General features: G+C 64.4%; 1 protein-coding gene across 1 annotated transcript in view; it reads left to right on the top strand.

Annotated features, from left to right (window-relative positions):
- COL6A1 (collagen type VI alpha 1 chain) overlaps positions 1–21,885 on the top strand; it is a 22,163-nt gene extending 278 nt beyond the window's left edge. Inside the window, exons 2-35 of the mRNA XM_025378667.1 lie at positions 613–742; positions 2,181–2,381; positions 3,955–4,114; positions 4,367–4,495; positions 4,579–4,599; positions 4,924–4,944; positions 5,035–5,079; positions 5,780–5,833; positions 6,304–6,348; positions 6,447–6,473; positions 7,013–7,039; positions 7,133–7,177; positions 7,957–8,010; positions 8,165–8,227; positions 9,177–9,239; positions 9,330–9,383; positions 9,529–9,564; positions 9,926–9,988; positions 11,295–11,357; positions 14,393–14,455; positions 14,674–14,736; positions 15,074–15,124; positions 15,350–15,385; positions 15,878–15,940; positions 16,135–16,200; positions 16,654–16,689; positions 17,282–17,318; positions 17,694–17,702; positions 18,291–18,424; positions 18,943–19,052; positions 19,201–19,384; positions 19,510–19,693; positions 20,005–20,034; positions 20,278–21,885. Coding sequence (XP_025234452.1) covers positions 613–742; positions 2,181–2,381; positions 3,955–4,114; positions 4,367–4,495; positions 4,579–4,599; positions 4,924–4,944; positions 5,035–5,079; positions 5,780–5,833; positions 6,304–6,348; positions 6,447–6,473; positions 7,013–7,039; positions 7,133–7,177; positions 7,957–8,010; positions 8,165–8,227; positions 9,177–9,239; positions 9,330–9,383; positions 9,529–9,564; positions 9,926–9,988; positions 11,295–11,357; positions 14,393–14,455; positions 14,674–14,736; positions 15,074–15,124; positions 15,350–15,385; positions 15,878–15,940; positions 16,135–16,200; positions 16,654–16,689; positions 17,282–17,318; positions 17,694–17,702; positions 18,291–18,424; positions 18,943–19,052; positions 19,201–19,384; positions 19,510–19,693; positions 20,005–20,034; positions 20,278–20,900 — 2,990 coding nt within the window. The 3' untranslated portion in view covers positions 20,901–21,885. The remainder of the gene's footprint in view (positions 1–612; positions 743–2,180; positions 2,382–3,954; positions 4,115–4,366; positions 4,496–4,578; positions 4,600–4,923; positions 4,945–5,034; positions 5,080–5,779; positions 5,834–6,303; positions 6,349–6,446; positions 6,474–7,012; positions 7,040–7,132; positions 7,178–7,956; positions 8,011–8,164; positions 8,228–9,176; positions 9,240–9,329; positions 9,384–9,528; positions 9,565–9,925; positions 9,989–11,294; positions 11,358–14,392; positions 14,456–14,673; positions 14,737–15,073; positions 15,125–15,349; positions 15,386–15,877; positions 15,941–16,134; positions 16,201–16,653; positions 16,690–17,281; positions 17,319–17,693; positions 17,703–18,290; positions 18,425–18,942; positions 19,053–19,200; positions 19,385–19,509; positions 19,694–20,004; positions 20,035–20,277) is intronic.
- Positions 21,886–23,473: the final 1,588 nt, after the last annotated feature.

The following is a 23,473-nucleotide window of genomic DNA, read 5'->3' as shown; positions in this document are numbered from 1 at the left end:
GGGTCCCTTCCCAACCGTGGAACTGCAGACTGGGGGCCTGGAGCCCCTGAGCCCCACTCCCTGCTCGGGGCAGCTGCAGCGCCCAGCTCTGCCCCACCAGGCCTTGGCCGGGGCCCCTAGAGGGTCAGCATTCTCAGCAGGGAAGGACAGCAGGCAGCTCGGGAGGGGCTCCCGGGCGAGGGGGAGCTGGTGCGGGGCTGTCTCAGCGCTCCGTGAACGCCGTCCAGCCGTGAATCCGTTTGACCCCTCACCTGGCAGTGAGTCCAGACGCACGGCCCCCGTTCTAGACTAAGTCGTGCCGCTGCTGGTTCTGAATCCAGCGAGAAACCTTCACGTGAGGTCTCATTTGTCCAGTCCCATGCCAGGGACGCCCTGCCCTTCGGGGGAGGCTGTGAAGGGTTCTGACTCCCCTCGGGGCACAGGAGCGGTCTGGGGTCTCTCACTCCACCCCCTCCCCACCGTCGCCACCGAGGGATGAGGGACGTCCTGCAGAAAGCCTCTCCAGGCCCCGGGCTCTGCTGCAGGCGCTGGGCTGGCAGGAAGGGGAGGCCCAGCAGAGAGTCGGGGAACGGGGCGAGAGCGCGAAGGCCCCTCTCCTCCGTCTTCGGCCAGACTGCCCCGTGGACCTGTTCTTTGTGCTGGACACCTCGGAGAGTGTGGCCCTGAGGCTGAAGCCCTACGGGGCCCTCGTGGACAAGGTCAAGTCCTTCACCAAGCGTTTCATCGACAACCTGAGGGACAGGTAGGAGGGACGCCCCATGACCTTCCTCGGGTGCTTCTGGGCTTCTTGGAGGGTGGGGTGGGGGCTCAGGGGACCACGGGCGCGATGGCCTCTACCTCCCCTCTAAGAAGGGCGTGCGTTGCCCTGGCCAGAGCCCCTCCCGGCGCCCTCCAGAGTGAGCCGGTTTGAGCCCCTCCCAGCGCCCTCCAGAGTGAGCTGGTTTGAGACCCTGCTTGTGGGGGTGGCACCCGTCCCAGGTGACAGTGAGGCTGAGACGTAGGGAAGAGAGGCTCCCGCAGGCTGACCAAGAGGGCTCAGCGCATTGGCCCAGCCACGCAGTCCTGCCGGGTGCCCAGCAGCCCCTCCCTAACCACCCGGGCCCTGGTTCGTTCTGTGGGCCATGAGAACCTCTACCTGGGTCCTGGATTCCACATTCTGAAGCTCCCTGACTCAGGGGCCAGGAGGGGCGTCGCTCTGCAGCCCCAGGGCCCCCAGGCTTGGTTCTGGGCTTGGGACCTGGCACACTCTGCTCCGCGTTCCTCCATCTGTGCGTGTGGCTGAGGACACACCGGGGGGGAGGGAGGGGTCCGTCCCGTGGGTCCACAGGGCCGTGGGGGTGGGGCATGTAGAATGGGGGCTCCCCCACTGAGACGGGCCCTGGCAATGGGGACACAGCTCAGCCGGCAAAGGACCCCCCAGTCTTCCCTGACCCTGCTGACTGGCCGCTGGGCCTGAGCCTCCCGCAACCAGAAGGGGCACAGTCAGAGGCTGCGGTAACAGCACCGTGTACCTGCCAACCCCCACCGTGCCCAGCGGGAGCCATTGGGATTAGAAACCCTGAGCTTAGTGGACGTGGCCAGGCCCGTGAGGCAGTGTGTTGGGGGGTCTGGCTGTGGATGGCACCAGGGAGGGGCGGCCATGTGGCCCAGTGTCCCCTGAGTCGCCCTTGTTGCCTTTACTCAGGCTCCCCATGACTCAGTTTCCCACCTGTGAAATGGGGCGGAGTCATCCCCACATTGCCGCTGGCATTCCTGCAGGAGCTGCGGTCACTCAGCTGAATGGGCAGGAGGGCGGGTGGGGCAGACGCGAGCCCACCTCAGGCTGGGGCAGAGCAGACCCCTGAGAGCCTCGGGCCCAGGTGCTCAGACCCCCCTGGGTGCCTCCTTCCCCCACAGTCATGCTGCCCCACTGCAGGCCCGAGGACCCCACCCCAGCAGGGCCACACGCTCAGGGCTCCTGGTCTGAGGCCGGGGGATCGGAGCGCAGGTCACCTGCTGGCCACACCCGCCCACACAGCCCTCCAGGAGGGCCGGCCTCAGGGCCACGGGGAAGTCCAGCTGTGTGTCAGCCTCGGCCAGGGTGGGGCAGCCCGTCCATCCGGGTGACGTCGCGCCCTGGGATGGGCAGTGATGGCGCCAGGGGCCGCCTGCCTGACGCCCACCGTGCCTGTTCCTGGCAGATACTACCGCTGTGACCGAAACCTGGTGTGGAACGCGGGTGCACTGCACTACAGCGACGACGTGGAGATCATCCAAGGCCTCACGCGCATGCCCGGTGACCGCGACACGCTCAAAAGCAGAGTGGACGCCATCAAGTATTTTGGGAAGGGCACCTACACTGACTGTGCCATCAAGAAGGGGCTGGAGCAGCTCCTCGTGGGGTGAGTGGCCTCCTGCCCACGCAGCTCTCACACGTGGTACCCAGCCTGGGCCAGGGTTGGCCTGGGGTCCCTGTGCGGCTTCAGCTGCAGCCTCCCTGTTCTCTTGGAGGCTGTATGGCCTCCCTGACCACTTTGTGGGCAGGAAAGAGACAGAGACAGACAGAGACAGAGAGAGAGACAGAGACAGAGAGGCAGAGAGAGACAGAGACAGAGAGAGACAGAGACAGAGGGACAGAGATGGGAATAGAGACAGGCAGACAGAGACAGAGAGACAGAGATAGAGAGAGACAGAAACAGAGACAGAGAGACAGAAACAGACAGGGACAGAGATAGAGAGAGAGACAGAGGGAAACAGAGAAAGACAGAGACTGATAGAAAAAGACAGAGGCAGAGAGACAGAGAGAGAAGCGCAGAGACAGACAGAGAGACAGGGACAGACAGAGACAGAGAGACCAGAAACAGAGGCAGAGAGACTGAGAGGCAGAGAGACAGAGAGAGACAGGGCTGGTTTTCCCCACAGCATCAACACCAAGCAGGGCCAGGATCATTGAAACTGACTCTCATCAGACCCAAAGCACGCGCTGAGTTTCGTTTGCTTTCTCGGGGTTTTTTCTGGACTGAGGGGTTTCCTCTCATCCCAGCGTCCAGATGTGGGGAGAGAGGGGCTGCAAGCCCCAGAGTGTCTGGAGGGGAACGTGGCCTCCCCACGCCCAGCCCTTCCCGAGGCCTCAGGATCACAGTGGGGGTCCTGGGGCTGCCCTGTCCATCGAGCGGTACAGGGGAAGCCTCTCCCGAGGTCGGTCTCAGAGGCCCACACGGCCGCCGTGGGCCGGACACTCACTTTCCAGTGGTTGTGCCCACCTCCCGCCAGAGTTGGTGCCAAGCTGGGACCTGGGGGACTTGGAGTCGCTAGGAAGTCGTCTGCTTTCTGCAGGGGGTGCGTGGGGGACGTGGCCGCGCATGTCAGAGTGTGGCCCCGCCGTGGAAGCCACAGACAGATATGACTCCTCCTAATGAGCTCGCCCTGCTGGCCGACATGCTCAGTGTCCCCAGCAGCCCGCTCCACTGCCCTGTGACGCTGCCCTCCTTCCATCTGCTCTCACCTTCCCTTTGGGGGGTTTGATTTGGGGCACTCTGGGATCGCCCTGTTGTTTGCTCATCACACCCATTTCCTGCAAAAGCCGTAGTGACACAGCAGCCTTCAGTTGAGGCAGCTTGTGGGTAGACGAGGCGGGCATCTCGGAGGGCACCCTCCCTGCCCCTTTCAGCCTCCACTCACTGGCCGGGGGACTTTGTGCCCCGGGGCACCCCAAGAACCAAGCCTCCTTTGGGGTCATGGGTGCCTCTCCTGGGAGGGCGTGAATTTTCCAAAGCAGTTTAGAGAAATGAGAGCCACAGAGCATTATTCCCCACGGTGAGGTTCTTTTTAGTAATCCTCACGGTACAGCCAGGATCAGCGAAGAGAAACAGCTTCTCGCGATGAGACAGGGACCTGCACCTCCCAGATGGGCTTGGGTCTCCCTCCAGTTCCCCCACCTAGTCTCGGGGTCTCATGCTGCCCTCTCCTGTCCAGGGGCTCCCACCTAAAGGAGAACAAGTACCTGATTGTGGTGACCGACGGGCACCCCCTGGAGGGCTACAAGGAGCCATGCGGGGGGCTGGAGGACGCAGTGAACGAGGCCAAGCACCTGGGCGTCAAAGTCTTCTCAGTGGCCATCACGCCCGACCACCTGGTAGGCACCGCCCACCCCGCAGATGCCCCCAACCTCATGGAGTGGCGGCTGCAAGGCCCTCGGCAGCTGGGACCGTCTTTTGGTCCTCAGGAGGGTGTGGGGACTCCAGCCGGCCACCCTTGCCCCTGAGAGGCCAGCCCCTCCTGCTGAGGAGCCTGGAGCGCCCCAGCCCCCGCTCTGGCCCTGTGGGAAGCGGCCCCGGCCGTCAGGGGTCCCAGCCCTGCTCAGCCCGCCCTGAACACCGCCCCCCAGGAGCCGCGTCTGAGCATCATCGCCACGGACCACACGTACCGGCGCAACTTCACGGCGGCTGACTGGGGCCAGAGCCGCGACGCGGAGGAGGTCATCAGCCAGACCATCGACACCATCGTGGACATGATCGTGAGGCCCCTGCCCGGGAGACGGGGAGGCCCATGGTGGCCCCAGGTGGAAAGTAATTCTACACCTTCCATTTCTCTTTTCAGAAAAATAACGTGGAGCAAGTGGTAAGAGCCCCCCGGGAACCCCCAGCCACCAGTCCGCACACGTCCACCCACGCGCCCACCTGGTGTTCAGGATGCGTGTCCCTATGCACAGCCAGCCATGTGCCCGGGACACATGTCCCCTGCGTGTCTGCCCATGCGTCTGCCCGTGTGCCTGGGACGTGTGTCCCCCTGCACGTCTGCCCGTGTGCCTGGGACGTGTGTCCGCCTGTGTGTCCACCCGTGTGTCCGTCTGCCCATGTGCCTGGGTCACATGTCACCCTGGGTGTCCCGGCCACGTGTCTGTGCCTTTCCCACTGACTCATCTCCACGCCTTCCCCCCCACAGTGCTGCTCCTTCGAATGCCAGGTGAGTGTGGCCCCCCACCCCTGACCCCGCGCCCTGCACCCTGAGAACCTGAGTCTGGGGTCCGGGCTGACCGTCCCCTCTGCCTTGCAGCCTGCAAGAGGACCTCCGGGGCTCCGGGGCGACCCTGGCTTCGAGGTGAGTGGTCACTCCTGCTCCTCGTGTGTTGTGGGGTGTCCCTGCAGCTCGGGGCCTGGGAGTGGGGGTGGCGGGACCAAAGCCTCCTGGGCACCCACGTCCACCAGGAGGGTCCAGCAGGCAGGTTCTGGCCCGTGCAGGGTGTGGGCTGTCCTGGGGGCGTTGGGGGCTTCTGAGGGTGTCTCTGTCTGCCCTGCCCTCAGCCGCACTCTGCTCAGGAGAAGGACCTTTCTGGGGGTCGGAGGGTGAGAACGTGGGGCCCCCAGTCGTGTGTGGCTCACACAGGATGACCTTACACGTTAGAATTAGCTGCTGATAATTGCAGCTTGCCACGAGGCTGCTCATGGGCTTCAGATTTCTGGCTTCTCCTAATAACCATCAAACCCAGCAGCTGTGGGCCATGGCCATATCCTGGGGGTCGAGCCGTGGGCCTGGGGGGCTTCTGTGCTGCACATCCATCCCGCCCGTGCCTGGGGGTCAGCAAAGCTGAGCAGACAGGAACGGAGGCAGGGAGTGGGGGGAGCTGGCGTGCGGGGTGGAGCTCCCAGACCCAGGCTGACCAGGAGTGATGGGGAAGGTGCTTTAAAGCCCTGTGATCCCTGAAGACTGGACGAAGTGTGTTTTTAAAAACCTGTTTTGTGAGCCAGCTTTTTAGAAAGAAACGGGACTGCCCCCAACCTTGACCTGTTTTATGTTCCAGGGAGAACGAGGCAAGCCAGGGCTCCCGGGAGAGAAGGGAGAAGCCGGAGAGCCTGTGAGTGCCTGACTGTGGGGTGGGGGCCCTAAGAAGCTGGAGGCGGGGAACGACTAGGCCTCGGAAACTTCTGGAAGAATGTCTGGGTTCTGAGCCCCAAAGTCACACTGCCTGTTCCTTACGGGTGGGAGCAGGCCTGGAGGGGCCACAGCCCAGCCCTCCTTCCACACAGCCCCCCGGGCAGCCCCTGAGCCCACCTGCCAGGGAGGGGCTGGGTGGGGAGGTGGCCCAGAGTGCTCAGGCCGGCACCATCTGGGGCCTCTGCTGTGGCTCCTTGGCCCAAATCCTATCCATAGACCTCCCTCCCCCAGCTCCACCTTGGAGCCCCTCGGCACCGTGGGCCCCGTGCAGCAGGGCCGCTCTCTCGGGTTCACCAGGCCTGGGCTGGAGGGAGGGGTGTGGGGCTGGGTGGGACTGGTCCCAGCCTCTGCCCCTCCAGGGGTGTCTCACCGCTTCCTCCTGTGTTCCAGGGAAGACCCGGGGACCTCGGACCTGTTGGGTACCAGGGGATGAAGGTACGTGCCCCAGTTTTCCTCGCCCGAGCCCGGCGGTGCCCTCAGCCCTGCGCGGCACTAACAAGCCTTCTCTTCCTCTTCTTCCGCGGGGCGTGTAGGGAGAAAAAGGGAGCCGTGGGGAGAAGGTGAGTGAGGCTCGACCTCGGAGCTGTTCCCTCCGGGCGCAGATGTGCCATCCTGGACAAGGGTGTCCCCGGGGATGAGGACAGCGTCCCTGACAGGAGACCACACGCCCAGCAGACCCGCTCCACCGCCCCTCCCCGTCCCCTCCATCTGGAAGGACAAGGACAGCCACCTGGGCACCCAGCAGGGGCACTTGTGTCACTTTCACCCCACCCCAGAGCAGGGTCCCACGGGCAGCTACCCTCTGCAGAGCGGGGGTCCCACGGCGGTTACCCTCTCCAGAGCAGGGTCCCACGGGCAATTACCCTCTGCAGAGCGGGGGTCCCACGGGCAGTTACCCTCTGCAGAGCAGGGTCCCACGGGCAATTACCCTCTGCAGAGCGGCCCCTCCCCATCACTGTCAGACCCCATGATTCTCAGCAGTGACGTTGCCCCCTTGGGTTGGGGGCACTGGAGCCCCTGCCTTGTGTGGGCCTAAGCCAAGGTTGCTCTGCCCTCCCCACCCCAAACACCCCCTCACATCCTCTTCCTGTCTCCGCAGGGCTCCAGGGGACCCAAGGGCTACAAGGTGAGTGTGGGCTGCTGGGAGGGGGGAGTTCTGCCCCCACGGCAGCATGTCTGACCTACATCTGACCCCTGCCTTCATTTTCCCGCCTCGCAGGGAGAGAAGGGCAAGCGTGGCATCGACGGGGTGGACGGCGTGAAGGTGACTGGGGAGGGATGGGGTGGACGGGGAGGGATGAGGAGGGACGGGGAGGTAACCGGGGAGGGATGAGGTGGACGGCGTGAAGGTGACCCGGGGAGGGATGAGGAGGGATGGGAAGGGATGGGGAGAGATGGAGTGGATGGCGTGAAGGTGACCAGGGGAAGGGATGACGAGGGATGGGGAGGGACAAGGAGGGACTGGGAGGGATGAGAAGGGATGGGGAGGGATGGGGAGGGATGGAGTGAAGCTGACCCTGGTAGGAGGGACAGTAAGGGATGGGTTGGACAGCATGAAGGTGACCAGGGGAAGGACGGGTAGGGATGGGGAGGGATGGGGAGGGACGGAGTGGACAGTGTGAAGGTGACCAGGGGAGGGACGGGGAGGGATGGGGTGAGGTGACCCCGGCGGGAGGGACGGGGAGGAGTGGGGTGGACGGTGTGAAGGTGACCAGGGGAGGGACGGGGAGGGGGGAGGAGGGACGGGGAGGGACGGGGGGAGGGGGCCCCGGCAGGAGGGACGGGGAGGGGTGGGGTGGACGGTGTGAAGGTGACCAGGGGAGGGACGGGGAGGGGTGAGGAGGGACGGGGAGGGACGGGGTGAGGTGACCCCGGCAGGAGGGACGGGGAGGGGTGGGGTGGATGGTGTGAAGGTGACCCCAGGGGGGTGTCTGCTAGGTGGGGCTTTCCAGGGAGGGCATGGAGGGCGCAAAGTCTGACAGGTGATAGGCCTTGGTTTACCCACGTGGCCTTCAGATTTTCTGGTTTTCTTCCTCTTTCCAGGGGGAGATGGGGTACCCAGGCCTGCCAGGCTGCAAGGGCTCGCCCGGGTTTGACGTAAGTCACTTCCTCTCACTGGTATTTTAAAACTAGCGCTGTAAGCAGCACCACGTGTGGACTCAGTTTTGACTTCGTCTGGGCGGCCCGGAGCTGCTGCCAAAGGCCGCGGTGGCCTCTGCTGGTGGTGGTCATGCTGCCCTCCTCTCTCCAGGGCATTCAAGGACCCCCCGGACCCAAGGGAGACCCCGGCGCCTTTGGACTGAAAGGAGAAAAGGTGAGTGACTCGCAGCCCCTGGAGGGCCAGGGGCCTTCACGGTTGGCCAAACGCTGAATCGGAAACCACTCCTGGAAGCAAGTCCTGGTCGGAGCAGGTCGGCCACCCGTGCGGCCTCAGAGGGGAGGAGCTGGTGGAGGCTGGAGGCAGGCAGGGGAGCGGCGGGCACAGGGCCCAGCGTGGGAATAGCTGCCGTGGCGCTCCCGCCCGGAGCCTTCCCTGCAGCCCAAGGGCCTTCAGGCCTCCGCCATTCTGTTCCCCGCACCTGCCGCTCGCTCTGCACAAATGGGACCGCACCGCGTCACTCCCAGCCTGTGAGCCGCCGCCCAGAATGGCTCTCAGAACTGAGAATGGGCCAGGTGGCACTGAAGGCGCCAAGCAGGTGGGAGGGCGGGCGGGCAGCAGGAGTGCGAGGCGGGAGCGCGAGGCGGGAGCGCAACGCGGGAGAAGGAGCTTTTTAGTCTGACTTAAAGCTGAGTCTGCCATGGCTGGTGTTTTCTCTGGAGTTTCTTTGTTGAAACCGGAAGTGCTGGGGAAGACAAGGGCGAATGCTGACCCCACCCCAAATGTTCCCGGAAGAGCTCCTAGAACCCAGCAGACGGTTTCCAAATCTCATCTTTGAGTTCCCAGATTGCCCTCCAGGCCCTAGATTTGAGTTTGCCAATTTGCCAGCCTGGCAAAGCTGTGCCTTCTCTAATGGGAACCGAGTCCTGCCCCTCAGACAAGATGGCCCTTGGCCGGGCCTCCTAGGGAACAAGGTTGGAGCATTCCAGGAGGTTTTTGTGCAGGGTTGTGGATGGCTGAGGGTGCTGGGGGATCCCGGGCTCAGAAGGTGTTGGTCAGAGGGAGGGCCTGGTTTTGGTGAGGCGGGCCCTGGATGTGGCCTCTGGTGGCTGCACCCCTGGTGCACACCCCTGCGAGCGTGTGTGACCCCCCCGGTCTTCCCCAGGGTGAGCCTGGAGCTGACGGGGAGGCGGGGAGACCAGGGAGCTCCGGACCACCTGGAGACGAGGTGAGGAGGTGCACGGCCCCCACAGATGCCGGGCATGGGCCCAGGGAGGGCAAGGAGATGGAGCGACCATTCTACCCTTGTTCCCCACAGGGCGAGCCAGGAGAGCCTGGTCCTCCCGGAGAGAAAGGAGAGGCGGGTGACGAGGTGAGTGAAGGCTCCGGACACCTTTCTGGGGAAGTGCATGGCCTCAGCCTCCGATCCTCTTTGCTCGGGGTCTGCTCCACATCCCTGAGACCAAATACAGGGTGTCCATCAGACTAACGCCGGCGTCTGTTTCTCTTCATCACAGGGGAACCCAGGACCTGACGGTGCCCCCGGGGAGCGGGTGAGTGGGGCAGGGGGAGCCTGTGCTGTTGGCCTTTGCTGTTGGCCTCACCATGTAACTGTGGACGTAGCCTCTGTGGCCCAGTCTGGTCCTCCCAGCACTGAGAGTCACGGCCTCCTGCCCCAGACAAGTGGGTTTCTTCACCCACACGTCCAGGACGCCTCTTCCCAAAGGCTCAGAATGGGTGGGACCTGGGCAACCAGGAGATTCCGGCCTCTGGAACTGTGGGGCATGAGGTGGAGGGATGGCACCTCCCGGGGGTCCTGCTGGGGGAGTCGGCCCAGGCCAGGCCTCAAGCCCCACCCCAGCTGGGCGTGAGTTCCAGCAGCTGAGGCTTCACCCTCTGTGTCTGTCCACTCAGGGCGGCCCTGGAGAGAGAGGACCACGGGGGACCCCGGGCACGCGGGGACCAAGAGGAGACCCTGTGAGTCACAGTTCCTGGACCTGGGACCCACCCCAGAAAGGGGCAGGCAGATACTGGGGCTGGTTCAGGCCTCCGGAGCCACAGGACATGCCATGAAGCCCCTGTCGCCCCTCGACCTGGCCAGCCCATCCACATGCCGTCAGGGAGGGCAGCCCCTGAAGCCGGCGCCCAGCCACGTGCCTGATGCTGGGACCTGTTTCGTGTGAAGGCGTTGCCCGTGGGCCCGGTGCCCACTTTCCCACCAGGCGGCGTCCACATTTCTGCCTCCGAGCTTGAGTTCTTTGGAACAATTTTCCTTTGTTAAAATTCCCAGCGTGAGGAAGTTGGGTCAGAACCCCAGATGGGAAGCTAGGCCAGCGGGGTACCTGCCTGGGAAGTCTTGACATAGAAACCTCACCCCAAAGCAGAGATTCTGGCGGCCCCAGAGGCCACCCCCCACCTTCAGCTCCATGGCCGTGGGCCTCACTAGGGCACCCCACAGCCCAGCCTCAGGGTGCAGAAGCACAGGGTCCTTCTCTGTCCCTGTGACTTGCTGGGAAAGCTGTACTGGGCCCGGGGCGGGGCAGCTGGCAGATTCTGGGTGTCTCAGTCCTGCCGGGCTCAGGCAGAGTGAGGGGGGAAGAATGCCCTGCTGTGCCCAGCCGAGCCGCCAGGCCTCAGAGGCAGCGCCCCCGGGTGCTCCCTCGTCCGACAATCAGGACATGCAGCTGTCGTGTGCTGACAGTCGGGCGGGGCTCCAGCAGGGCCGGGGAGCTGAGCTAGGGCCAGAGTCTTGCCACCGAGGGGTGTGGCTCCCCGAAGGGGATGGGGGATTTCTGACCTCCTCCCTAGGAGCTCCCCAGAAACACACAGCCCCGTGGAGGGGCGGGGGGACGTCAAAGCAGGGACTGTGTGACTTAGTGACTCAGACCGCCTTCCAGGCCCACTCCTCTGAGATCAGGGAATGAGACTGACAGCCAGGCAGAGCCCAGAGGAAGGCCGGCCACACAGCTCTGGCTTCCCAGCAGGCCGCAAGTCTGTGGCTAAAAACACCTGCCGGGTCTGCAGGGCTCACTGGAGAAGCAGGGATGCCTCTGGGGCCCCAGGAGAGCTGCCGGCCTCCGGAGTGAAGACAGCCAGCCACGCTGATGGCCACGCACGTGGGCCGAGGAAACGCTTGGGGAGGCCAGGAAGGAGCTGTGTGGGGAGGGAAGGCCGGAGCAGCCCAGTGACCACCTGGATAGCACGCTCTGGCTCCCAGCGTGCCCTGGCAGCTGTCCTCCCCAAGGATGGCCCAGCTCCACACTCACTGCTCGTCTCTCCTCAGGGTGAAGCTGGCCCACAAGGTGATCAGGGAAGAGAAGGCCCCGTTGGTGTCCCTGGAGACCCGGTAGGAGGCCCTGTGGGGGTGGGGGGCATTGGCCAATTTGGGTTTGGAGGTAGAAGTGCTCCAGCAGCTCACGCACTGGGGGTCTCTTCATTTCCATTCGAGGGCGTCTGTGTTCCTGTAGATCTCGTGGGTGTCCCTGCATGGGAGCCGGCTCCTGGGGTGAGGCGCAGCCTGGGCCGGGCTGGTGTGGATTGGTGAGGGCAGGCCCAGCGCCCGGGGGCCCGACGCTCAGACGCTCAGCCCCAGGTGGAGAAGCACTGTCCGGGCGCCCGTCTGGGGCAAGGGTGCCTTGCAGTGAGGAAGAGGCGTTGGAGCCCCTGGGAGACACTGTGGGAGCTGGGTCAGCATTTGTTTTTCTGGGTCAGGGGCCAGGCATGACTGTGCCTGGAGGTCAACTGGGGAGTGTGAGGCTATGGAAGGTTCCAGAATCCCGGGGTGTCGGGATGAAAATGCACTCTCATCTCATTCTAAATTCCCTTCTCCGAGCCTCTGGAATCGCTGTGCACGCCACGTGGCTTTCTGTCTCTTCCCCCATTCTGATGACTGCCATGATGGTGAATCCACTGTGGTGTTGCCCGCAGGCTGGGCTGGGCTGTTGCATCCTCCTGGAGCTCACCTGCCCCACGGGGACAGGAAGGCCTCCACACGGTCACGCCCAGAGACAGCAAGTCTGTACTCCCCGAGCTTGTCTGCTTCTGTGGACAAATCAACCTTACAGCTCCATGCGTGTAGCTGCCCACCCGCCACGCATAAGGCCAGACCCTGGGCATGGCAGCTGTCTCAGACGTCCAGCAAGACGGGGCCTCAGACCCAGGGAGATGGGAGAGGCCGTCCGAGTGCAAGTCACATTTGTATTTCTGTGCACGAGGTGAAATCGTGCTTTTGTGGTGCCAACAGGTGTTACACAGCTGTCAAAAACACCTGTGTCATAGATTAGGACCAGGGCAGGGCTTGGCAGGTGGGGTCTGGGCCGTCCGTCCACCTGGTCCTGCGTGCGGCTCATGGCAGGGGCAGAAAGGGCTCCCGACACCTTCCTGGGGAAGTGCACGGCCTCGGCCTCTGATCCTCTCTGCTCTTTGAGCTCCTGGGGCTCCAGCCCTGAGGCTGATCTGACCTCCTGTGTGGTCACCCCAGGAGAGGGCCAAGTGCAGGGCGCGGTGCATGGAAAAGGCCATGCAGCCAGTGGCAGGTGGTGGGGAGGGGACGGCCCAGGGCCAGGTTCCAGGCTTGCGAGGCTGCTCAAGGCCTTGGTAGCCGAAGGTCTCAGTGGGAGTGAGCGTTCAGAGGTCAGGACTTGCTCGGAGAATTCTGACCTCACCCTGTCTGTTTTATATGTTCAGTTTTCAAAGTAATTAATAGCCACTATAAGAAAAAACAAAGCCACTTTCAAAGAGTTGTGACAAGAGAGGCAGTCCCGTGAGCAGGCGGCTGCAGGACCTCCAGTGTCATGGGGCAGGCTGCACAGGGGCTGGTTGGTCCCGTGCCTGGGGTCTGGGAGCAGTCCCTAGGCTGCTGTCCTGGAGGAGGTTCCCCCAGTGCCTGAGACCAGGACACCATGTTACCCTTGACTGACAGTTGCCTCGCCGAGGCAGGCACTTGTTCACCTGGAGCCTCCCTGGGGCCTTTTGGGGCCTGGGATGTGGATAGGTGGCTTTGGAACCACATTTGTCCGTCGGGACGTTGGGCTCCTAGCTGGCCTCCTGGGCTCTCACTGCTCTGGGCACCTCCCTGCTCAGCTCTTGCCAGCCTTACCGCTCCCCTCCACCCCGCCCAGCACGGGGCTCTCCCTGTGTGGACACCAGAAGTGGTTGGGCCCTCAGGGCTGGTCCCAGGAGGTGCCCCCAGTGAGCTGCCTCTGCAGCCGCTCTGCAGAAGCTGCCGAGTCTGGCCTCCTGCTCTCTGTGGCACACTCTGACTGTGTGTGGTGAGGTCCAGGCCTTCTGCCTCCCACTCACCTGGCCCAGGGCACAGAGACCTCCTTTCCATCCTCCCTCCTGGCTCCCCTTCTCGTGTTCCCAAGGCAGGTCTCAGGGTACCAGACTAACCCCTGTGAACCCCAAGTTTGGTGGGCTTCTGGACCTCCTTGAGGCCTGTGTGCAAAGTCCCCAGTCAAGCGTGCAGTCCTAACACTGCTGGGGTGTTGACCACGCAGGGTGCAAGAGCTTCACAGCCAGGGCTGGATGCTCGCACAGTCGGGTAGGGAGAGCAATACACTAGGTGCCACCCGTCTGCCTGGTGGAGGCCACGGGTCAGGCTGGTGAATGGGCCAACTCTGGTAGTGGGGAAGTTGTAAATATTTGAACCACCAGGACAGGCCTCATCGCGAAGCATCAGCCTAACCACAGGCCAGGGACAGGCATCCGACCAGGCTCATGGCTGGGGCCCACCAGGGCCAGGTGTGCACGCGGCTCCCTTCTTGGCTCAGCTGGCTGCATTGGGAAGTGCCTGGGGCGCCTGGGCTAGACCCAGAAGGGCAGGGACTCACCACTGGATTGTCCATGGAGCAGGCCCTCGAGGGTGGAGACTAGGGCCAGCTCTGGAAATAGACCCCACAGGGGGTCCTCATGAGATGTGGGGGACCCAAGGAAGTCCAGCAGGCAGCCTCAGGTGCAGGTGGGGGCAGGGTGGTGTCCAGGCTCAACCCACAGCGGGTCCTGCAGTTGGGGGTAGGCTAAGGGGACCAGGCCAGGCCCAAAGGGGACCATGAGGGAGGGCAGTCTGGGGCCACTCTGATGGGAGAAGGGGCAGGTGGTCTGTGGCCCAGGGACCTGTAGCCTCACCCCTCCGTGGGGGCCTGAGGCACCAGCCGGGCGCCCACCGAAGTCATCTGAAAGAGGTTTCAACACTCGTGCCCAAGCCCTTCATCAGACCCAAGAGTGGGCCTGGCTCGCCCCCTGTGCTGATTGGACCAGGGCCGGAGCCTGGGGGCCCTGACACTTCACGGTCCGAGACCCTCAGCTTAGGGTCAGGGAGGGCTCAGGCCTTAGGGCTGGGTGAGGGCTGCGGTCCAACGTGCCACATCCATCTCTCTACAGGGCGAGGCTGGCCCTATCGGACCTAAAGGCTACCGAGGCGATGAGGGTCCCCCAGGGTCCGAGGTGAGTCCCACTCCCCACCCACGCCCGCCACCCAGGAGGGGCCTGAGGGTCCAGAACCCACTCTCTGCCCGGTGCTTGCCCCGCGTCCTCTGAGGACCCCATGGTCCTGGGTGTCCTGGCTCCCGCTGGGACCTCTCCCGGCCCCAGGAGGGCCCTGCTTCCCTCCAAGGTCACCACGCCTGAGCCTGCTCCCTTCACACCTCCCTCTTCCTCCTCAGGGTGCCAGAGGAGCCCCAGGACCTGCTGGACCCCCTGGAGACCCTGGGCTGATGGGTGAGAGGGTAAGTGTCCAACAGCTCGGGCCCTGGGGCCGAGGCCTGGCTGCCAGAGGCCCTGGGGAGCCCCAGCCCTGCACTGTGGAACTGCCTGGGGTCCCTGACTGGGCCGGGAGCGCTCGCAGCATCACTGGCTCCTGGCCACAGTCAGCACCTGAGCCAGAGGCTGCCTCGGCAGGGCCCCTCCTGCCCTGAGGTCTGGGTCCCAGGGTACACGGGGACCAGCAGGGTGGCCCCAGGGGAGGGAGGGGCTCTGTGGGGTCAGTGCTCCCGGGCCCATGCTGGTCAGTGGGTATCCCAGGCCTGGCTGATTCGCATGGTGACGGCTACTGTGCTCCCCCAGGGTGAAGACGGCCCCCCTGGAAATGGCACCGAGGGCTTCCCTGGCTTCCCCGTAAGTGCCCAGAGGCTGAGCCCACAGGAACACGCCCCAAGCCGCCTGCAGCACCCTCTTTAGCGGACTGGGCACTCCTGGGTGGGCGGGTTGGCCCCAGGACCGCTGGCTGGCCCAGGAAGTCCATGGCCAGGATTCTGTCAGCTCAGGCCCTTCCGCAGTGCCCCCTCACAGCCTACCCTCTCAGTCAGAACCCGGCATCACCGCCCTGCTTTTCTGTGACAGGGGTATCCGGGCAACAGGGGCCCTCCCGGGATAAATGTGAGTACACCCCCTCCTCCATCTGGCTGTGGGCACACACACATTCACAGTCACAGGGACAGTGTGAACACACATGTGTAAACAGGCTCCCGAGCAAACACACGGGCACCCACCGCTGCCCCGCTCTGTGGCCACAGCCCCAGTCGGCATCAGCTCCAGCAGAAGCCAAGGCTCATGGCCAAGGCCCTGCAAGGCTCCCGCTGTGGTGTGGCCTGTGGGTCCCCTGGCTGTGCCGATGGGGGGGACACATGAGGATCATGGGGGGACCTGTGACGGACCGATGCTCCCCTCGGTGAACAGGGCAGGCCCAGCCCCAGAGGCCGCCCCACGGCTCCCTAGGCCACTCCAGGACCCAGTTTCTCCAGCCCAGGAAACGCGTGTGGTGGGGAAGGGAAGAGTGCCTCCCTTATCTTTATTTTTTTTCTTTTCAACTTTCTGCTTCCTAAAAACAAAATAAACCCATGATAACCAAGCCCTCTCCCATCACTGCAGGGCACAAAGGGCTACCCCGGCCTCAAGGGGGACGAGGGGGAAGCCGGGGACCCCGGAGATGACGTAAGTGTGGACGGGGGCAGGGCCAGCCCTGAGTCCACCTGAACCACAGAGGGTTGGCCCTCGAAGGGCAGTGGACCAGGACCGGCTGGTGGGAGGCCTCATGGGCCCCGGCTGCTGGACGCTCTGTGGACGGGGCCAGTGCGCAGATGCCCAGACGGTGCACAGCCCGTTGACACAACGCTGTTTCCTTCCAGAACAACGACATTGCACCCCGAGGAGTCAAAGGAGCAAAGGGGTACCGGGGCCCCGAGGGACCCCAGGTGGGTGGGTGTGGCTGGGTGAGGCCACGGTGGGCTGCGCCTGGGACGCTGGATGCTGGGGCTGGGGAATGCTGGAAGGGGCTGGGAGAGCGGGAGGCGGCGGGAGGGAATTTGGGGGAGCACGTCATCTGGGAGGCTCTGGGGGTGGGAGGCACCGGTCGCCAGGGTCTGGTGGCGGCCAGGGTCGGGGTGGTGGCCAGGGCAGCAGAGCTGAGCCCAGGGAGACAGCAGGTCCTCAGGGTGGGCCCCACCTGGGATGGTCGCCTGGACCACCAGTGAGCGAAGCCCCAGCTGCCCTCACAGGACCCTCACTGAGGATGAGGGGCTGGGCGGGGGGGGGGGGGGGGGTAGGCTTGATGTGGGGTAGGGGTCCCGGGGGTGGGGCCTGTCTCAGCTCAGGAAGCTCAGTGGGCACCTCGCCCTCAGAGCTCCTCTACCCTGTTTCTCGGACAGGGACCCCCAGGACACCCAGGACCGCCCGGGCCAGACGTAAGTGGGGCTCTGTGAACATCGCTGGGGGCAACCACTGCAGCCTCCGTCCCTTGGGGTGTGGGTCCTGTCCGTGGGAGCTCCTGTAGACGCTGCTCACAAGGGGGGTGGGTTGTGGAAGAAGAGCTGGTGCCAGGCCATGAGGACACGTGAGGATCATGGGGGGACACACGACAGCCGTGGGGGGGACACATGAGGATCATGGGGGGACCTGTGACGGCCATGAAGACACGCGATGACTGTGGGGGGACATGTGAGGATCATGGGGGGACACGTGACGGCCATGGGGGCACACGTGACGGCTGTGGGGGGACCTGTGAGGATCATGGGGGGCCTGTATCCGTGAGGACCATGAGGGGACCCATGGTGGCCACGAGGAGACCCATGACAGCGCTGTTTCTGTGACCACGTCAGGGGTCCAGCCGTGTAGCAGGGGTGTAGTGGGCAGAGCTGGGCACACCTGCAAAGAACCCCGTGCCCAAACCCAGCCCTGTGGGGGCCCTGGGGAGGGTGACCTGGAGAACCAGTAGCCCACAGTCCCCGCTGGGAGGGGCTGTCCATGGCCTCAGGACCCTCGTCTCTCCCTCCCCAGGAATGCGAGATTTTGGACATCATCATGAAAATGTGCTGTGAGTATCTCTGAGAAGCCGTCCTTCTTAGGGAGAGCAGGGCCGCCAGCCCAGCCTGTTCCACTCCTAGAAGGGTCTCTCCACTGTTGGGGGCCCGGGTCTCTGAGTACATCCTTGAGGAGGCTCTTCAGCCAGCCCCTACCGACCTCCGAAGCCCTCCCAGGCCCCCAGGTCCCCGTGCAGGCTGAGAGTCCCCGGTGCCGGGCAGAGCTGCCACGTCGGGAGGGCGGCCAGGGAGGCAGGGAGGCGGGGAGGCGGGGAGGCTGGGAGGGAGGCCAGGGAAGGGGGGAGGCTGCCCTGAGAGCAGGAGTCTTTCTGACATGGGCAGGATGGGGCCCTGACTATGGTCTAACTGACCCTTTCTCTTCTCCTCAGCTTGCTGTGGTGAGACCCGTGCTCTGGCTTCTGAGAGAATGGATCCCAGGGATGGGGGAGCGAGGCCTGGGTCCCACGCATGTCACAGGACAGCACGTGGCACCCTGGTCCCTGCCCACAGCTCCTTGCACCTGTCCACCCCTCTGGGGTCTGCTCCAAGCCAGCAGAGTCCCGGGTGCTGGGCTGGGCCCCTCCATCTTTCACCCATAACTGAAATAACCAGGGGCAGGCTGGGGGTCCCTGCTCCATCGTTCTGGCCCACAGGCCCCACGCCCAGCCTGGCTGAGCAACGCAGGCCCTGACCAGCCACCGAGCGGAGCGGCCATTGGGGGGCCATGGGAGGGGGTGGGCTCGTCTAGGGCTGAGACAGGCGGGACCAGTGTCAGGCGATGACGTGGCAGCCAAGGAGGGGCCAGGGCGGAGGAGGGGAGGGGCCAGGGCAGAGGAGGGGCGGGGCCAGGGCGGAGGAGGGGAGGGGCCAGGGCGGAGGAAGGGAGGGGCCAGGGCGGAGGAGGGGCGGGGCCAGGGCGGTGGAGGGGAGGGGCCAGGGCGGTGGAGGGGCGGGGCGTGCTCTGCTGACACCGCCCCTGCCTGCAGAATGCAAGTGCGGCCCCATCGACCTGCTCTTCGTACTGGACAGCTCAGAGAGCATCGGCCTGCAGAACTTCGAGATTGCCAAGGACTTCGTCGTCAAGGTCATCGACCGGTTGAGCCGGGACGAGCTGGTCAAGGTGAGGCCTCGCCCCTCCCGGCTTTGCCCAGCGCAGGTGCATCCCGGCCCTGCCAGCCGCCCTTGCCAGGGCCAGACCTCAGCCTCCCGAGGCCGTCGCTGCATCCCTGTGACTTCCCTGCTCATGAGGAGGATGCCAAGCACGCGCCAGTCCGTCCGGGCCTCCAGCTCCACCTGGCGAGGCTGGCCCATTCTACACAGGCACCCCAGATGAGGGAGGGGCCCCCCTCTCCTTGAGGGCCAGCAGTCTGGGGTACTGAGTTCTGGGGGTCGGCTTGTCCCTCGTGGACAGAACCTATGAGGGCATCATCCACCAAGGAAGATTGGTTTGCGGGGTACCCAGGTTCCAGGGGCTGTGCCACCCCCTGGGCACCCGGAGCCAGTCACAGGGGACCCAGGTCCTGAGGTCCTGGGGGCTGTGCCGCCCTCTGGGCACCCGCAGCCAACAGAGTCATCCCTGGGAGGCTTATGCAGACCTGGGGTAGTGCTCCCATCCTGACCCCGGTGCCGGTCCCACAGTTTGAGCCGGGACAGTCGTATGCAGGTGTGGTGCAGTACAGCCACAGCCAGATGCAGGAGCACGTGAGCCTGCGCAGCCCCAGCATCCGGAACGTGCAGGAGCTCAAGGAGTGAGTGCCCACAAATGGCCAGGGCCCTCCCACCCCTCGCCCCGACCCTTGGCCCCGCGGCGAATCAGCCCTGACCCCTGATCCCAGGTGGGCTCGGCCCCGCGGCAGGCCTGGCCCCAACCGGCCCCTCCCACCCCTTCCTGTGCAGAGCCATCAAGAACCTGCAGTGGATGGCGGGCGGCACTTTCACGGGGGAGGCCCTGCAGTACACGCGGGACCAGCTGCTGCCACCCAGCCCGAACAACCGCATCGCCCTGGTCATCACTGACGGGCGCTCAGACACCCAGAGGGACACCACGCCGCTCAACGTGCTCTGCAGTCCAGGCGTCCAGGTGGGGTGGTCACCCCCAGGCTGCACCTGCCCCGCCTAGGGCGCCCCGCCAGCCAGGGTGGCCTTGTCCCCAGAAAGACGAGGGCAGAGCGGGCTGCGCCACACCGACACCGTCTGTCCCCACAGGTGGTCTCCGTGGGCATCAAGGACGTGTTTGACTTCGTCCCGGGCTCCGACCAGCTCAATGTCATTTCTTGCCAAGGCCTGGCACCATCCCAGGGCCGGGCCGGCCTCTCGCTGGTCAAGGAGAACTATGCAGAGCTGCTGGAGGACGCCTTCCTGAAGAATGTCACCGCCCAGATCTGCATAGGTACGCCCAGGGCTGTCCCAGATCTGCGTAGGTGCACGGGGCGTCCAGGCGTGTCCCAGATCTGCATAGGTGCACGGGCCGCCCGGGCTGTCCCAGGTCTGTGTAGGTGCACGTGGGGCGCCCGGGCTGTCCCAGATCTGTGTAGGTGCATGCGGGGCGCCCGGGGCTGTCCCAGACAGAGGCCTCCTCCCAGCTCACTGTGACCTCCATGGGCACGGCCACCCCTGTGCTCAGCCGGAGGTCCTGGGACTTCTCCTAGGGGTTATAGGTGGAGCAGTGGGCCCACACTGCATGGTTTTTCTCTTTTACAGATAAGAAGTGTCCAGATTACACCTGCCCCAGTGAGTACCTCAGTGGCCCAGGCACATGGGGAGGAGAGCACCGTGGCTGGGGCGGGGGCTCTGGGAGAAGGGGGCTCTGGGAGGAGGGGGCTCTGGGAGGAGGGCCTGGCAGTCACAAGAGCAGGTGCATGGCTCACTCTGGTGGCTGAGCACCACCGTGCCGTGCCCTCTCTGGGGAGCTCGGACGCCCTCTGGCCGGCCCACTGCGGCCTCATGCTAACGTCTGCCCACCCTGCTTTGCAGTCACATTCTCCTCCCCCGCTGACATCACCATCCTGCTGGACGGCTCTGCCAGCGTGGGCAGCCACAACTTTGACACCACTAAGCGCTTTGCCAAGCGCCTGGCCGAGCGCTTCCTCATGGCGGGCAGGACGGACCCCGCCCACGACGTGCGGGTGGCTGTGGTGCAGTACAGCGGCACAGGCCAGCAGCGGCCAGAGCGGGCGTCGCTGCAGTTCCTGCAGAACTACACGGCCCTGGCCAGTGCTGTCGATGCCATGGACTTTATCAACGACGCCACGGACGTCAACGACGCCCTGGGCTATGTGACCCGCTTCTACCGCGAGGCCTCGTCTGGTGCCGCGAAGAAGAGGCTGCTGCTCTTCTCAGATGGCAACTCACAGGGCGCCACGCCCGCGGCCATCGAGAAGGCCGTGCAGGAGGCCCAGCGAGCGGGCATCGAGATCTTCGTGGTGGTCGTGGGCCGCCAGGTGAATGAACCCCACATCCGCGTCCTGGTCACCGGCAAGACGGCCGAGTACGACGTGGCCTACGGCGAGCGCCACCTGTTCCGTGTCCCCAGCTACCAGGCCCTGCTGCGCGGTGTCTTCCACCAGACCGTCTCCAGGAAGGTGGCACTGGGCTAGGCCGCCCCGCACGCAGGCCCCAAACCCTGTCCTCCCACCCATCTCCACCCATCACTAAACAGTAAAATGTGATGCGAATTTTCCCGACCAACCTGATTTGCTAGATTTTTTTTTTTTTAAAGAAAAGCTTGGAAAGCCAGGACACAACGCTGCTGCCTGCTTTGTGTAGGGCCCTCCGGGGCTCAGCCCTGAGCTGGTGTCACCTGTGCAGGGCGCTCTGGGGCTCAGCCCTGAGCTGGCATCACCTGTGCAGGGCCCTCTGGGGCTCAGCCCTAAGTTGGCGTCACCTGGGCTCCCCGCCTCGGGCCCTCCTGCCCTGCCCTCCTGCCCGCCCTCCCTCCTGCAGCTCCTTCCCTAGGCACCTCTGTGCAGCATACCAGCCTGAGCCAGACACCCTCTCGGGACCCGTGCTGCACACACCTCCCTCTCCTTTGTCCCCATAGCCGGCTTTTCCCACCAATCCTCACCTAAGTTACTTTACAATTAAAGTCAAAGCAAGCTTTTCTCCTCAGCTTGAGGCAGCCATTGGAGTCTGTCTCGTTTTGGGAAACCAAGGTCAGGAGGCCGCTGTAGACATAAATCTCGGTGACTTGGCCCTGTCTCCTGAGTGTCCTGCTGGTGACCGGCCTGGACCTCGGCCCCACAGCCCTAGCGGCTGCTGCTGACCAGCACTGACCCCGACCTCAGCGAGTACTTGCAGGGGCGCTGGCTGCACTCAAGACCCTCGAGATTAAAGGTGCTAACCCCATCTGCTCCTCCCTCCCGAAGAGACTGGGGCCTGAACTGGACATGAGAGCCCCTTGGTGCCACAGAGGGCTATGTCTTACTAGAAACAATGCAAAACTCTCCTTCCTCAGAATAGTGACGTGTTCGACGTGTTATCAAAGGCGCCCTTTCTATGTTCGTGTTAGTTTTGCTCCTTCTGTGTTTTTCTCTGAACCATATCCATGTCGCCAACTTTTCCAAATAAAGGTTTTCACTCCTCTCCCTGTGGTTATCTTCCCCACAAAGTAAAATCCTGCCGTGTGTGCCAACGGAGCAGGCACAGGAGGTTGGGGGAGTGTGTGTGTGTGCCCGCTCCCAACCCCCATCACCACCAGTCCCAGGCCAGAACCAGGGCTGCCCTTGGCTACAGCTGTCCATCCAAGCCCCCGATCTGCGTCTGCGTCGGTGACATGGAGATGACGTTGCACCTGTGGACAGAGAGGAGCTGAGGAGGCATCACCCTGGGCTTTCAGGCCTCAGTGGTCTGGGGCCGGCCACATCCACCAAGGTCAACCACAAAGGCCAGCCCCAGGTTCTAGGCTTGGTACTGAAATACCCCTGGGAGCTCACAAGGAGAGTTGAGATCCTGCAGGGCCCAGAGGAAGAAGTCCTGGGAGGCTCCACCTTTGGGGCAGAGCAAGAGGAGGATGGAAGGTGGAGGGCGGAGGGCAAAGGCAGCGGGGCTCATCCTCAAAGAAGTTCGTAGCCCCTGAATCCCAGAATCTGGGGTGCACGGTTGTTCCTGGGGGTCCTTGGGGGACTAAGAGGATCGGCCAAAGGCTGGGCTGGAGGAGGGCAGCGGGAATGGGCATCGAGGGTGAGGGTGGGGCTTCCTGAAGGCCCTCACCTGCAGCGACCCTGGCGAGCCCCTCAGGTGCCACAGGCAGGGACATGCCTTGCTCGGTGCATCACACCATGTGGCCAGCAGAGCTGCAGGGAAATGCCGGGGACCCTGCATTTCCGTTTCAGGTGGAGAACAAGCGCCCCTCACAGAACTGCAGGGAGAGAGCGGCCCGGGGCAGACACAGTGAGGCGGGTGGGAGGGGCCCGGGGCAGACGCAGTGAGGTGGTGGCCCAGCCCCTCCCGGCTGCCCCATGGGTATCACACTGCAGCTGCGGCCCTGGCGTGAGGAGGGCTGGGCTGGGCCAGCAGGATGTTCCCTCATGGTGCGAGGCCCACACTCTGCGTGGAGCTTCCCTGTGCCCAGGTTACCCTGCAAGGCCCTCTGAGAGGCTTCCTACAGCTGCGGCCCCCACACAGCCCCGGCCCAGGCCCGCTCTTCCCCATCCCAGTTTCTTCGCACTGTATATGGCCAGGCTACCCTGACGCGGCCCTGAGCCCTTGTCCTGGCTTTCTCCCCTGTAAGCCAGGTGAATGACTCCATGGCACTCACCTGAGAGGGCTGCGGTGAGGCCCAGGCCCCTCGTGCCCACTCGGCCAGCGGCCCCTGCCTGGCAGGAGCTGGGAGGAGGCTGGCGCGGCCAGACGGGAGCGGCCTGTCCTGGAGGAGGCCCGGAGACCCTGGTGGGAGGGTCTCTCCCAAGTGCCCTCTCCGGGAACCCCTTCCCCTGCACCTGCCCTGCACAGACCTCTCCAGGTCACCGCTGGGTTGCACACGGGGTTCAGGGGGTCCTTGAGGTGGGGCCCCTGTTCCCAGGTCCCAGCTGGGTCTCTCCTGAACCTCAACCCACCCTCACCTGCGAGCGTTCCCATCCCAAGGCAGGAGGGGCTGTGGGGGTTACCAAGGCCTGGGTTGCAGAAACCCCCAGCCACCACGCAGACCCCCATGGGGCCCAGGGAAGCTCCT

Source organism: Theropithecus gelada, chromosome 3 (genome assembly GCF_003255815.1).
Source record: "Theropithecus gelada isolate Dixy chromosome 3, Tgel_1.0, whole genome shotgun sequence".
NCBI lineage: Eukaryota > Metazoa > Chordata > Mammalia > Primates > Cercopithecidae > Theropithecus > Theropithecus gelada.
Note: the sequence above shows the minus strand (reverse complement) of the source record. Positions and strands in the feature narration are given on the sequence as shown.